The sequence below is a fragment of the Pseudorca crassidens genome, chromosome 11 (assembly GCF_039906515.1).
Source record: "Pseudorca crassidens isolate mPseCra1 chromosome 11, mPseCra1.hap1, whole genome shotgun sequence".
In the NCBI taxonomy this organism is placed as follows: domain Eukaryota; kingdom Metazoa; phylum Chordata; class Mammalia; order Artiodactyla; family Delphinidae; genus Pseudorca; species Pseudorca crassidens.
The window spans coordinates 67704378-67719940 of NC_090306.1; the positions used below are offsets into that span (position 1 = coordinate 67704378).

Below are 15563 nucleotides of genomic sequence, written 5' to 3' on the forward strand. Positions count from 1 at the left end.
AATCCCTCCCTTTGCCTTATCCACAGCCTCCATCCAATTAGTCAGCAGATTCTGAGTTGCCATTCCTAAAATGTCTTCTTTTCCTAAAATGTCTTCTTAATGGCCCCTAATCACTATTTTAGTTCGTCTTATGTCTCTCACACTTTGACGACTACAGCTGGCCCTTAATTCATTCTCCTCAGTTCCTTCTGAGTCATTCCTCACATCATCGCCAGACTGGTTTTTCTGTAGCAAAATACAATCATCTCTCTTTTCTATAAAAATCTGTCAATGACTGCTCACCTCCTACAAGACAAAGCTCAAGCTCTTTAGTGTAGCAGACAGAGCCTTTTATGATTTGGTCTCAATGCATTTTTAATCTCTAGTCTTTCTCCTCTATCATCACCCAGTGTTCTAACCATATAGATCTTCACATAGATCAAGTACATCATGTGCCTGTGCTGTTGTGCAAGCTAGTATCCTCTATCTGGAATGTATCCTTACCTTGCTTGCTTAGTAAATTACCATTTATTCAACATACAACTAAACTGTTCAATTGAAGCTCAATCTCAAAAAAGTAGGCCATGACTGAAAAACATTTTTAAAATCCCGAGATTACAGAAGTGCAGGTAAAGTCATCTTCAAACTAGAGATCTCATTTTTTTCCCCCAAATGTTTGCTCTTGGTGCTAGAACCAACTATTCTCTTGAATTTTTCTTTTTTTTTCCTAAATATTTACTTATTTATTTATTTGGCTGTGTCAGGTCTTAGTAGTGGCATGCGGGCTCAGTAGTTGCGGCGCACAGGCTCAGTAGCTGTGGTGCATGGGCTCTAGAGCGCATGGGCTTAGTAGTTGCAGCATGCAGGCTTAGCTGCCCCATGGCACGTGGAATCTTGGTTCCGTGACCAGAGATTGAACCCACGTCCCCTGTGTTGCAAGGCGGATTCTTAACCACTGGATCACCAGGGAAGTCCCTCATTACTACATTTGAAAGAAACTTGCAAAAAAGTTTTCCAAATAGACTTTATAAAAACAATTATATACACTATATATGTAACGGACAAAACCTATTATAATCTTTAATTACAAAGTATCACCATTTCTATAATAATGCGATTTTATACATATATAAATTTCCTTTCAAAAGATAATCAGCCCATCTTATTTAAAATGCCTTCTAATGTTATTCATAAAAGAAATTATAAAGCTGTAATTGTTAATACATTAAGAATAATCTTTCTACTAAATGACCTTTCTCAGACTGATTTATTTTATTTTCTTATGCTTAGTTTTTTTTACCATGTCTTTTAATACATGAACATCTTTATTATCGTTATCCCTTTTCTCTTTATCAAATAGTCTGACTTTTATTGTCTTTTATTATTCTAAATTTCCTCTGGACTTGAAATAAAAAAACAGCTACTTCAAAAAAAAAAAACAAAAAACAAAAAAACCCAGCTATTTCTTCTGGATTTATCTAATTTCATGCTATCTTCACCTAATTACAAAGCAGTTACCCTCTGCTGCCACCAAATTGTGCCTTTATATGAATTATATATAAATACAACTCAAGTTTAAAATTAAAGTACATGTGAAGAGAAATTTCTTATGCTTAAGAAAATCCAGTTAGAAAAAAAAAACACTCTTGTTCTTAAAATCTTTCAAAAATACCACTGATTAGAGCAATAGACCATTAATTTTTGTTTAAACCCCACTGGACTATGTATTACAATACCTGTTTTCTAATTCCAGTGCTTTAACTAGGCTAGCAACCTTTGAGAAAGCCATAACTTCTTTGAATATTAGTATAATGGGTTAAGAACACAGACCTGAACCTAGGCTGCTGGGTTTCAATCCCTGATTTGCCACTTACTAGCTCTATTATCTTGGGCAAGACACAATCTACACTAATATTCAGTTCTTTTATTTGTAAGATAGGAGTAATGAAAGTATATACCTATCCACAATGTTGTGAGGATTAAATTAATTAATATTATCTGTGAAGTGTTTAGATGAGGAATAAGCACTAAGGTGTTAATTATCATGATCAGTTCTAAAAGTCTATGATTCTGCTTCTCTTTAACTGCACTGTGGTCTAATAGGAAGAAGATCTTATAATGAATTTAACTGGTCCTTAATCCACCTATAATTGCAAGGTTTTTAAACAACGAAAACAATGTATATTGAACTAAATTGGGTGTGATATAATAAAGTGATTAGACTATTTAACATCTGTCACTGCTATAAAAAACAGTAGGGCTTCCCTGGTGGCGCAGTGGTAGAGAGTCCGCCTGCTGATGCAGGGGACATGGGTTCGTGCCCCGGTCCGAGAGGATCCCACGTGCCGCGGAGCGGCTGGGCCCGTGAGCCATGGCCGCTGGGCCTGCGCGTCCGGAGCCTGTGCTCCGCAACGGGAGAGGCCACAGCGGTGAGAGGCCCGCGTACCACAAAAAAAAACAACAAAAAAACAACAAAAAAACCCAACAACAGTAAATGTTAGCTTGAAATGTAGCCAATTCTCATAGGTAAGAAAAAATAAAATCAAATTGGAATTTTGTTAGCTAAGAAATGCAAAAATTGACTTGTGTCCCACACTAAATAAAGAAAATTGCATTAAAACATAAACCAGAAATACTTTCATCTACTATTCAATCATTACTACTTTCAAAGGCAATCTACTCAAGCATGACTAGTTGTTAATCAAATATATTAGAATAAGAAATAAGAGCCAAAAGAGTGATTAAAGAACTTTAAAATATTAAATAATAACTTTCATACCAGGATAAATAATTTGAGAAATCTTGTCATTACGAGAGATATATTTAGGGTGCTCTTTTTATAAATGTTAAACTCTATTAGAGATGCCTCTATCTTTTGTTTCTTTGGAATAAAGTTATGCTATATAAATTCATGTATTCCCATTATATGAATAAAATGAATATCATGAAATATTTTCTAAGAGATATTCCTAATAAAATGTAGTATGGTACAGTGATGAAGAGTGTGGGCTCAAGGTATCTGCTACACTGTTTGGGACTGAACTACATACAGCACGACTTCCTACATGTATGACCTTGGGCAAATCACTGTGCCTCAGCTTCTCATCTGTAAAATGGGGTGACAGTAGTATTAACCTCTTAGAATTGCTGTGAGAATGAAATGAAATAATGCATGTAAAGCCTTTTGCTCAATGCCTGGCAAACAATCGGTATTTAATAAGAGTTAGTTATTATTTTTAGTATCAGCTCTTTACTTTTCAGTTTCAGGGTCATACTATATACTATTTTCTAGAATTTCCCCTCACCTATTATTTTCCCAGATTTACATTTTCCATCCTGACATTTCCTAAATTCCAACAGTGCACTGAACACTGTCATCTAGATGTGCTTTAGCAACCAAACTCAATATATCCCAAAACAAACTCATACACTCTCTAAATCCGTTCCTGCTTTGTCCCACATTTTCCCGAGTGAATTTATCCAGTCATCACTTCTTAAACTGGAAACTTCAGGAGGCAAATTAGCTTGCTTCAATTCTTCCTTCATCTCCACATTCAATTCTCCACCAAGCTGTTTTAATTTTACCTTAATATTTTCTGAAAACAGTCCTGGCTCTTTGCTCTTTTCCATCTTAAGTGTAACCATTTTGCCCCTTTTCATCTTTCACCTGGATTAAGTGAAGAATCTTCTTCAAGAAAGGCATGCCACCATGTATCCCCCACTCTAATGCATCCTCCAGATTACCATCAGCTGCTTTATTACTAAAAACCAAATCCAATCAGGTTAATTTCCTGCTTGGGGATCTCTGTTGCATCTGTCTAATGCCTACAAAAGAGATGTCCACCATCTGGCTCCAGCCTAATCTTCTCGAGCCTCAACCTCATACTAATTCCATCCTTACTTTTTACTCCATTCCAATTCTAATGAATTCTCCACGTATGCTATGTCTCCAATTCCTTTTCTTTGCACATGCTGATACCCCTGTCTCACATGCCTTTTTTGTCCACTACCCCCCTTCTTTGCCAAGTAAATTCCCTCTCAAATGTCATCTCTCAAACCCTTCCGGACTACTGCAAACAGTTACTCATAGGCTTTTCTGTTCTCCCACATCATTCCGTTCCTACCTATATTTTAGCACATAGCACACTGCATTGTGGGGCTCTGTTTATATACTTGTCACTTCTATACACCGTGAAATCCTTAAGAACAAAGTGTGTCTCTTAAAAAAAAAATACCCAGCACTCAGAACATATGCTGGCACCTTAATCAAAACTGAATGAATCATTACAACTAAAATCAGCCTTGCTAACAGTTTCCTTTATATATAGAAGGAAACTAAAGACAAGAAGTTTTCAGTACATATCCATCCCTTTCCCAGTTCATAATAATTGCTAACTACTATTAAACAATATTGTTGCTATCTATCTGGGCACTCACCAGGGCAAGCTGGACAGATAAGGGACTCTTCATCCAGGTTGATGCTTTATACCCATTCTTCCAGCTTCTTCAAGTCTTGAAGATCCTATTACTCCAAAATTGCTTGCTTAGGACACAGCTGTTAAAAGCTCTTCCGTGTATCTATCCAAGTTCCAGTTACGACTAGTTTCCTAATGTGTGCCTTGTTTCTCCTGAGCTCCAGGTACCTTCAGCCACTTGTTACAATGCCTCAACTCTATTTAGGCATTTAAATATTTCTTCAGTTTCAGTGCCTAAGATTTTTTTTTTTAACAACCAGGTAGTCATTATGAATTTTCTTAATCCCAAGGAATAAAAATCTCTTTTCAAGGAACTGACTTAGCTTCTATTTCTCTGCTTTTATTTCCTGATGAACCACATTTCAGCTGGAGTCAACCTTCTGAACCAATATCCCATACCTTAGGAAAACACAGTTCTCTTCTGATAATACCCATTTAATCACTGCCTAGACATAATATAGTGGAAATCACACAGTAATTTATATATATATGTGTGTGTGTGTGTATATATATATATATACATATATATATATAAGTTTTTTAAAGTTGTATATTATATATATATAATATATATATATTAGTTTTTTTAAGTTGTAGTAAAATATGCATAACAAAATTTACTATCTTAATAACCATTTTAAGTAGACAGTTCAGTAGCGTTAAGTACATTTACACTGTTGCTCAATCAATGTCTAGAACTCTTATCATTTTGCAAAACTGAAATGCTATGCTAATTAAACAAGTCCCCATTCCCACTTCCTCCTAGCTCCTGACAACCATCATTCCACTTTCTCTATGATTTTGAGTACTTGAGGTACCTCATGGTAAGTGGAATCATACAGTATTTGCCTTTTTGTGACCGGCTTACTTCACATAGCATAATGTTCTCAAGGTTCATCCAGGCTGTAGCATATGTCAGAATTTCCTTCTTAATGCTGAGCAGCATTTTCTCTAAGTATATACTACATTTTGTTTATTCATTCATCCATTGATGAACACTTGGTTTTCTTCCATCTTTTAGTTATTGTGAATAATGCTATAAACATGGGTGTACAAAAATCTCTTTGAAACCTTCCTTTTAATTCTTTGGTTATATGCCCAGAAGAGGAATTGCAGTATAATACAGCTTTATATTTATTGAGATATAATTCACATATTATTTAAAGTATACAATTCAGTGGTTTTAGTAAATTCGCAGAGCTGTGCAACCACTATCACAAACAGTTTTAGAACACTCATCACTCCTGAAAGAAATTCTACCCATAAGCAATCGTTCCTCTTCTATAAATTGACATCTCCCAAATTTATCTCCAGCTTGTACCTCTCTCTGTTGACATATTCAACTGCCTGGATACCTAATAGGCAAAACAAACTTAACATGTCTGAAAAATGAACCCCTGAACTCTCCCTACAAAACTTACTTTTCCCACAACATTCACACCTCTCATAAAAACTTCACCCATCTAGTGGCTCAAACCAAAAATCTTAGAATCTTCCCTGCCTTCTTCTTTCTTACACACTGTAGTTTTAATCACTCAATAATCTTCTTGGCCAAACCTTCAAAATATATCTAAAATCCAATCTTTTCTCATCACTTTGTCTACTACCACCCTGCTCCTGCCCTTGCCATTCTCCTACTTCTGCCCTTACCTTCCTATAATCTATTCTCAACACAATAGCCCCAGAGATCCTTTCTAAAGCAAGTCAGATCATGTCACTCCTCTATCTCAATCCCTCCACTAGCTCACTGTTTCACTCAGGTTAAAAGCTAAAATCCTTCCAACAGACCACAAGGCCCTATGTGATATGGTCCACTGCTACTTCTCTGACCTCATCTCCTTCCAGCCTCTTCCTTGTTCTGCCTGCTTCAGTCATACTGGTCACACTCGCTGCTTCTCTGAAAACACCAGGCACCCTCCCATCCTTGAATTCATTGGTTCCTCTGTTTGCAATGTTCCTTCCCCAGACCTACATGATTCATTCCATCACCCCAGTAAGACCTTAGCTTAAATACCACCTTATCAGTGACAACTTCTTGACCACTCTTTAAATTTGCAATGTGTCTCATTCACCCCGTACACTTCCTTATCCCCTTTGCCTGTTTTACTTCTCTCCAAAGCTTTTATTGACAGATAATTTTATGCCTTACCCTACCACTCATGATACTTCTTTCAACTTTAAAAACATTAAAAAGACGTAGAGTTAAGAATCATATATTTTTTCAAGTAGAACCTTACTTCACATACTGTTAAGTAAACTGATTTTCTTTCCACTCAAATTAAGATTGCCCTTCAATGTCAACAATCATTTATTGAAAAAGTCAAGTATCATGTTCTTTACACAACAGTTTTAAACATATTTTACATCTAGGTTGGTTACATTACCTTGCCGATTAACTTCATTTTGAAGTAGCTCTTCCATTGCCTCCTCCTCAGCAATATCTAAAGGTGTGTCTCCTTCACTGTTGACAGCACCTACATGTGCTCCCTGACCAATCAAAAACCTGTAAAATTAAAGGGAAGAGAATTAAGCAATGACGGTATCATCAAAATAAGACTGAATGCATAGCTAATGAGGCAAGCTCCTATGCAAGAGCAGCAATAAAAACCAAGGATAGCATAGGTATTATTTAAGTTTTAAGAAACTACCATAAAAAATGTTTTCTTTCCTTTTTAAAATTTTATATTTCCTAAAATTTTTCTATAAGGTACACACATTAACTAAAACAAAAATGTTATTTTAAAATAATTACAAAGTCTTTCATAGAATTATTTCAGACTGTCTCCATTAAGATTTTTCATTATCTCCATATTGACTAATTTCCTAACTGAACTTCATGCTCCCAGTCTCATGCCATAAGCAAGTTCTTAACTTTGGGCTCATGGGCATAATTCAGAAGGTCATTCAGCTGATACAGATATATTAAAATACCGTGTATGTTCATCACTATTTTGAAATTAAGGTAATTATTAGACCAACTACTGAGTCTTTTTATTTAATGTGTTACTAAAGAAGCACATACATACTTTGTACTCAGTATTTTATTTTATGCATCCAAAACACAATACTAAGAACATATTCACAGGCTTCATCAGACCTGACAAAGGGATCCGGATACAAAATGGTTGCGAATCTCTTTCACTATGCCAACTGCACATCTCCCAGAATCATCTATTTAACACAACCAGAGTCAATTTCCAACTTAAAATTCTTTGAATGGTTGTCCACGCTAGGAGAAAATATACCTACATGGCCCTTACTGATCTGGTTTTGTCTTCTTTTCAGCCTCATTCCTCTTCCTTCTTGTATCACACTTCAGACTCCAACAATATGGAACTGTTTGTAGTTCCAGATTAAGCCATGTTCTTTTGGCATCCCTGATTTTACTTTTCTATATATAAAGAATGGCTCCCTTTTTTCCGATGTTCCTAATCAATCTAACTCTTATTTGTATATATATTTTTTTACAGGCTACATGACAATATTCACATTATCAAAACAGTGAAGGACAAAAAGCCCTCAGAGTTTTAAAAAAAGAAGAAAAAAAGAAAAAACTCCCTTATATCTCTCCTTCTGTTATCATGTTCCCTCCCCAGAGATAAACACTATCAACAGCATGGCAAATATCTTTCTGGTACCTTTACTATGAATTTATATGTGTGTCTATAAAGAAATATATACAGTCACTTTTGAGGTTCTTTTTGTAAAACAAAAATTAATGGGATTACTTTAAATGTACTGGAGTGCAACACTTGCCTTCTAATAGCTGAAAAATATTCCACAATATGGCTGGATCATACTTTTATTTAATGCCATCCTCCTAATGGATGTGTTCTTAAATGGACATTTGACATTATCGATCTTTAAAATTTTTCTCAACGTGATGAGAATACAGCATCTTATCATTGTTTTCTTTCCTGATTACACACAAATTTGAAAAAAATCTGGATATGTTCACTAGCATTTGTATTTTCTCCTTTTGTGAATTTCTTATTTACTTCTTTTGCTTGTATTTTTAATGTGTGCCTTAACTCAACAAATACTTATGGGGTGTTGTTACAGATTGAATGGTTTTGTGCTCCTCCAAAATTCATGTTGAAACCCCAAACCACCAATATGATGCTATTAGGAGGTAGGGTTTTGGGGAGGTAATTAGGTATAGATGAGGTAGAGGTTCGAGAACCCATGATGGGATTAATGTTTTTAAAGAGGAAGAGAGTAGAGCTCACTGTCTCTCTGCATGGAGGGCACAGCAAGATGGCAGCCATCTGCAAGTCAGGAAAAGAGCCCTCACCAGACACAGAATTAGCCAGCACCTTGATCTTGAACTGTCTAGTCTCCAGAACTGTGAGAAACAAATGTCTGTTGTTTAAGCATCCCAGTTTACGGCATTTTCTTACAGCAGCCAAAGCTGACTGAGACAGGTGTCTACTATGTATCTACCACTATGTTACATGTCAGGCATATAACAGTAAGCAAAAACAAATGCAGATCTTCCCCTCAAAGATCTTATAATCTAGAAAGAGAGCTAGATTAATTCCCTAAATACATGTAAAACTTTGACGTCTTATAACAGTGAGTTATGTCTACAAGTGAATAACAGAATAATTTTATTTAGTAAGGTCAGAAAAGGATTCTCTGAACAATATATAGGTACTAGCAAACACAATGGAAGGAGAGTATGTTCCAGGAGAGAGAACAAAAGGCACCAAAAACCTGTGACAGGAAGTGTGTATGGCTAGACAAGGGTTTGGTTCATTCTCCTGAGAGTAAATGAAAGAATCAATCTCTATATAATATGTCAGGTACACCCCAAAGTCAGTGAATGTTTATTTTGTAAGATCTGTAAATGATCAACTATGTGTTTCAAAGAGATCACTTTTGTGAAGTATGGAAAATAAATGAGAATGGAGAAAGAATGAAAGTAGTCAGACCAGCTAATGAGCTACTGCAGCATAGACAAAAATTATGTTGGAAGCTTGAATTTGATGGAGGAAATGGATAAATTCCAGAGATATCTAGGAGATACTAGAGATCAGCTGGATATGAGAAGCGAGGGCGAGGAAGGTGTCTATGATACACTGAAGTTCTTGACTTGTCTGTGATAGATGGATGGTAGTACTAATAAATGATACACAAAAAAATAAGTTATTCCCTCCTTCTGACAAATAGATGTGCTGCAAATATTTTTTCCATATTGTCACCACATTAAAAAAAAAGCAAACCTTTTCTTACAGCATTTTGTATTTGAATGAAATTTAAAGGTTGTATGAAGTCAGGTCTGTCAATCTTTTGCTTTAAGAAGGACTTTACCGACTAGCTATTGATATCTGTGTGGAGATTTAACTTTTACAAGACACACACACATAGAAAGAGAAAGATAGAAAAAGGAAAGAATATACACTATAAAGTTAACAGAGGTAGCATTAGGAGGAATTTGCTTTTTTAATTTTTTTAATTTTATTTTTTAGCCGCACTGTGCAGCATGTAGTATCTCAGCTCCCGGACCAGGGATCAAACCCGCGTCACCTGCAGTGGAATTGTAAAGTCTTAACCACTGGACCACCAGGGAAGTCCCACATTAGGAGGGATTTGTATTAGCTGGGGTTTTCGTTGGGGGGGGGGGATTTTTTTGTTATCCTGGTTTTCTGCAGCAAGTTTATTTTGTGTATGTATATTAGACCCCAAAAATGGCTACCATGCCATTTTGTAGCCTGGTATTTTTACAATTAATAATATGTTATAAACATTTCTCCTTGTGCAAAACAATTTTTATGATCTTCACGGGGACTTCTACAAACAGAAGTCATATTTGAATTGAAGAAACTTTTTCTGTTTCACAGTTTTAAAAAATGTAATATAAAACTAATGAAGAACATTTATATACTACAAATAAATAAATAAATGAATCTGGAGCCAAAAAAAATAAGATATTATTGGAGTAGAACCTGTGCTATGCTCCAGGGTAATATGTACGTATTCTGCTAGGCAAAATCTCAAACAATCAGAGATATTTACATAAAACCACGTATATTTTGCTTAGGTATTAGAAATCATTCACAGGATGTAGACAGAATAAAAGGAAGACCTCAGAGTGGCTGCAGTGCTAGCAGAGGGAAGCAGAGTCTCAAGGAAATAACAGGTCAAAGCCAAAATGAGACAATCCAAAATTTATATAAACAGGAAGGATGTTAAGAGAAACTAACAAGAGTAAAGTTCTGAAAACTGTGGGCAGGAAGTAGGGCCTGGAGCAATCCCTGAGCCAAAAGTTTAGGTATAAATATGTATGCATACAATTCACAAACCTCTCCATGACTCAAGAACTATTATTTGTAAATGTAAATAAAATAAATAAATAAAACCCCATGGCATTAATTCTTATTTACCATGAATAATCTCAAAAAGCCATTCAAAGATTGGTTGGGTGAAAAAAAGCATAAACATTTAAATTCTGCAGACTTTGGGTTTGGTTCCCACCTCTGTTTCTTGACAGCTGTGTGATATTCATTAACTTAAAAACATTCGAAACCTAGCTTATAGATAACTTACAGGGCTGTGTTATGTTTAAATGAGTTAATGTCTAAAAATAAAATTAAATTCTATCTGTTATCACATCATGCAAAATCATCACACTTAGAAAGCAATATTTAAGATAATGTGAAACAAAATACAGGCTATCTGGAATACCAGAAACTCACTTTGTGGGACCCTTGGAGATACTGAAAACAGATGGTCAGATTTCCTTCAGAACAAAAACGGCTGGGGTATTAAAAGCAGCTCATGGGACTGCTGATTAGGAAAAATACACTATATTTACTGTAAGATTTCTTGGGGGGGAAAAAAAAAAACTATGAAGATTTCACACAGGAGTCCCAAACTGAAAGTCAGAATATTAGGCTGTTTTTCAGATGGGTAACTTTTTTGAATGCTTCAGGGTTTAAAAAAAAAAAGGGCAGGCTTTTATTTGCTTAACAATGGTTAATGATGTCCTTAAGCAATACAAAAGAGGTCAACATAGGAGATGCCACCTATCGAATGATGAAAATCTTTATAAACTACTGAAGTGAAAAATGGTAAACTGCTAGGTTTACTGAGATTTATAATAACCTACAGCTTGGAGTCAATAAATAATTTTGGATAATTAATAAACCTCAAATTCAAGACATGATCCAAATGGATTTCTACAAAATTATTTGCATATGTGTGAATTTAAAAATCTAATAAAAGGTGTAAAACTTGTTAACCAAATTATCGGGTGCAACTTGGATGTGGTATATTAGATGGATAGGATTCTATCTGGGTTAGAATGATTCAATGTTAACTGAATTCAGCAGACAAATTTGACAGTCTCATAATTATCTTGGATTCTGAGTTTTGTCAAAAGCCAAACCACAGAAGAGATTGAGAAGGAGAAATAGTTCATTTTAAAAATTTGATGTTTTAATTAAAGCCCTTGTCTTTAAATCAGAAGCTAATGAGAACATAGTAATCAAAGAGACAAAGAGAAAGAAATTTCATCAGCAAGAGCTGAATATATTTAGTGTTCAAACTTAATGTACATTGTTTTATTTACTGTAGAAAAACTAGTATCAAGAAGTTGTTTTAACCAATACATGGATTTTTCATGCATTCAATACATGAATTTTTAAAATTCGAAACGTCAGTGCAGCCTTAAAAAAGAAGTTCTGTCATACAGGTGAATCTCAAGGCCATTATGGCAAGCAAAATAAGCCAGTCACAAAAGGCCAAATGCTATATGATTCCACTCATATGAAGTGTCTGAAGTTGTCAAAATCATAAAAACAGCAAATAGAAAGGTGGTTACCAAGGGCTAGGGGAGTGGGGAGGGGAAATTAGTGTTTATCAGGTAGTTTTAGTATCACAAGATGAAAAATCCTAGAGATCTGCCCCCCAAAAATGTGAATATGCTTAACACTATTAAACCATACACTTTAAAATGGCCAAGATGATATATTTAATAATATGTTTTTACCACAATAAAAAAAAAACCCACAAAGTCAGAAAACCACTGAAATAGTTGTTTCTTGACAATTCAAATGAATTACTCAAAGCCATCCAATGAGACAGAAATTATGAAAACTAAGCTACCTGAACTTTTCAAAGATGGGTAAGAGAACATTGTACTATTAACTTCAAAAATAAATGCAGACTTCCTTGGTGGCACAGTGGTTAAGAATCTGCCTGCCAATGCAGGGGACACAGGTTTGATCCCTGGTCCAGGAATATCCCACATGCCGCGGCGCAACTAAGCCCGTGTGCCACAACTACTGAGCCTGTACCCTAGAGCCCATGAGCCACAACTACTTAGCCTGCGTGCCATAACTACTGAAGCCCACATGCCTACACAGCCCGTGCTCCGCAACAAGAGAAGCCACCGCAATGAGAAGCTTGCGTACCGCAACAAAGAGTAGCCCCACTCGCCACAACTAGAGAAAGCCCACATGCAGCAACAAAGACCCAACGCAGCCAAAAATAAATAAATAAATAAAATATATTAAAATATATATTAAAATAAATAAGTAAATAAATGCTATTTTCTTTTGGAAACCTCTGAGCAACATAAAATCAGTGTAAATAACCTTATGCATCTTTAGTGGGAATGCACTTTCCTATTTCATATTTGAAGTTCTATATCACAATAAAAAACAGCTGAAAGTAACTATAACAGTAAGAATCCAAACAAAAGTTCTGACCTGGAACTTTTGAAAGTTTTCTTTAAAATAACAGTTCTTTCCTTCAGCACCTGACAAATGTTGTGCCACTTCCTTCTGGTCTCCATGTTTCTGATGAGAAGTCTGCTTTAATGCAATGCCCCCTGCCCCAATGTTATAGTAGTTCCTTTCTCATTGCCTTCAAGATTTTTACTTTGTCTTTTGTTTTCAGAACTGCTTTGGTTTATCCTGTTTGGAATATGCTAAACTTCTTGAATCTGTAGGTTTATATCTTTTGCCAAGTTTGAGTAAGTTTTTAGCCATCATTTATTACTTCTTTAAATACTTTTCCAGCCGTGCCCTCTTTCTCTTCTTCTGGGACTCCAATGGCAAAAATGTTAGCTCTCTGGTATACTCCCACAGGCCCCTGAGGCTCTGTTCATTTTATTTTAGTCTATTTTCTCTCTGTTGCCCAGATTTGGTAATTTCTGTTGTTCTGTTTTTCAGTTCACCAATTCTTTCTTCCATCCCCTCCATTCTGCTGCTGAGTCTATCTGCTATTTATTTCAGTTACTGGATTTTTCAGTTCCAAAATTCCCATTTGGTTCCCCTTCATATCTGCTATTTCTTTGCAGACTTTTTTTGGCTGAGACTTTTTTTCATTTGTTTGAAGCATACTTGTAATTGGTTGTTGAAGCATTTCTGTGATAGCCACTCTATAATCTCTGTCAAATAATTTTAAGATTAATATCTCTGTAATCTTAACGCTGGTCCCTATTGTCTTTTTTTTTTTTTTTGCAGTACGCGGGCCTCTCACTGTTGTGGCCTCTCCCGTTGCGGAGCACAGGATCTGGACGCGCAGGCTCAGCGGCCATGGCTCACGGGCCCAGCTGCTCCGCGGCATGTGGGATCCTCCCGGACCAGGGCACGAACCCATGTCCCCTGCATCGGCAGGCAGACTCTCAACCACTGCACCACCAGGGAAGCCCCCTATTGTCTTTTTCATTCAATTTGAGATGTTCCTTGGTATGACAACTGATTTTCAATTGAAATTGGAACACTCTGGGTATATTATGAGACTCTAGATTGTGCTTAAATCTTCTATGTTAGCTGACTATATTTGGCCCTGCTCTAGCAGAAAAGATGGGGAGATGCCATCTCATTATTACAAGGTAGGGGTAGAAGTTCAGGTTCCCCACTCAGCCACCATTGACACTAGCGATGGAACAGCTCCTTGTTACTTCTGACTCCTCACCAAGCCTTCACTGATACCTCCCTGGCTAAGGAGGCTATGGGTGCCTCACTACTACACCCTATGTGGCCTCCACTGACACCATAAGGGGAGAAAGAGTTAGGCCTCTTTACTGATGGGTGGTGGTGAAAGTATTTACTCTCTACCAGGCCTCTTCTGACTCCACCCCAGTGGGGAGGAGTAGGAGCTCCTTTTTACTGCCAGGTGGGGGTGTAAGTCCAGGCTTCCCACGTGGTCTCCAGTGCCAGTTAGGGTAGGGCTAGTTAACTATCCGATGGGGATGAAAATCTCGGCAGGTTCTGTATCTGGCCTAATCTGACATCATGACAGTAGAGGTGCTAGGATACCTCATGATAGCCTGGTAATGTTGGAAGTCTATGCTCCCTACCTGGCCTTTGCTAGTGAGGGTATGGGTGGGACCATGGTTTTTTTCTGCAGTGTTTGGCTGGAGTAGTTTTTTTTTTAAGGTTTTAGGGTACCCCTCTCCTAGTATTTGGCTAAAGAGGTTAGGGTTTTGTTGGGGCTTTTTGGGGGGGGGCAGTGTGGGGCCATTGGTGCTTCTGGGTTATCAGCTTCCTCAGTTCCAAGTGTGGTATATCTGAGGCAAAGAGAAAAGCCAGAAACTTACTCCTGTCATTCTTTGGATCCTGAGATCCGTAGCTGTTCTGTCTTCTCTCTTTTTTTTTTTTTTTTTGGTCTTCTCTCTATCTTATAGAGTCTTTGTATATTTTATATATCATGTTCAGGGTTTTTAGTTGTATTCAGCAGGAGGAAAAACGGGAAAAACGTATCTATTCTATTTCCCAGGAAGCAGAAATTCTCATTTTTAATTGTCAGGAAATTATAATGTTTATAACATTACCAATTTTAACCTTTAAAAAAATTTCATTTTGTCAAAATCTCACAGGTAGAAGTATTATTTTTATACATAAACCCTGTTACTAGTCCAGTAACATGGACTAATGTACCTTGCCAAATACTGTGCTAAATTTCTGACATCGTGGTTTCACAATTATGCTACAGATACAATTAATTATGCCGATAGCAAAGACCAGGCTATTGTGTGTGAGAGAAATGAATCTATCTGTGAAAGTGGGCTCTATTTTCCAGTTATCTAGGCACCCAGGTTGTCAAAACAAAACAAAACACAAAAACAAATTCAAAACGTGCAGAAGGATTTAAATT

At 36.4% G+C, this 15563-nt stretch overlaps 1 protein-coding gene across 6 annotated transcripts in view; it reads right to left on the bottom strand.

The window, feature by feature from the left end:
• PPP1R12A (protein phosphatase 1 regulatory subunit 12A) overlaps nucleotides 1-15563 on the bottom strand; it is a 150909-nt gene that overhangs the window by 65537 nt on the left and 69809 nt on the right. For all 6 annotated transcript variants that reach the window (XM_067697436.1, XM_067697434.1, XM_067697432.1 and 3 more), the window contains exon 3: nucleotides 6839-6957. In XM_067697436.1, the coding sequence (XP_067553537.1) occupies nucleotides 6839-6957 (119 nt within the window). The remainder of the gene's footprint in view (nucleotides 1-6838; nucleotides 6958-15563) is intronic.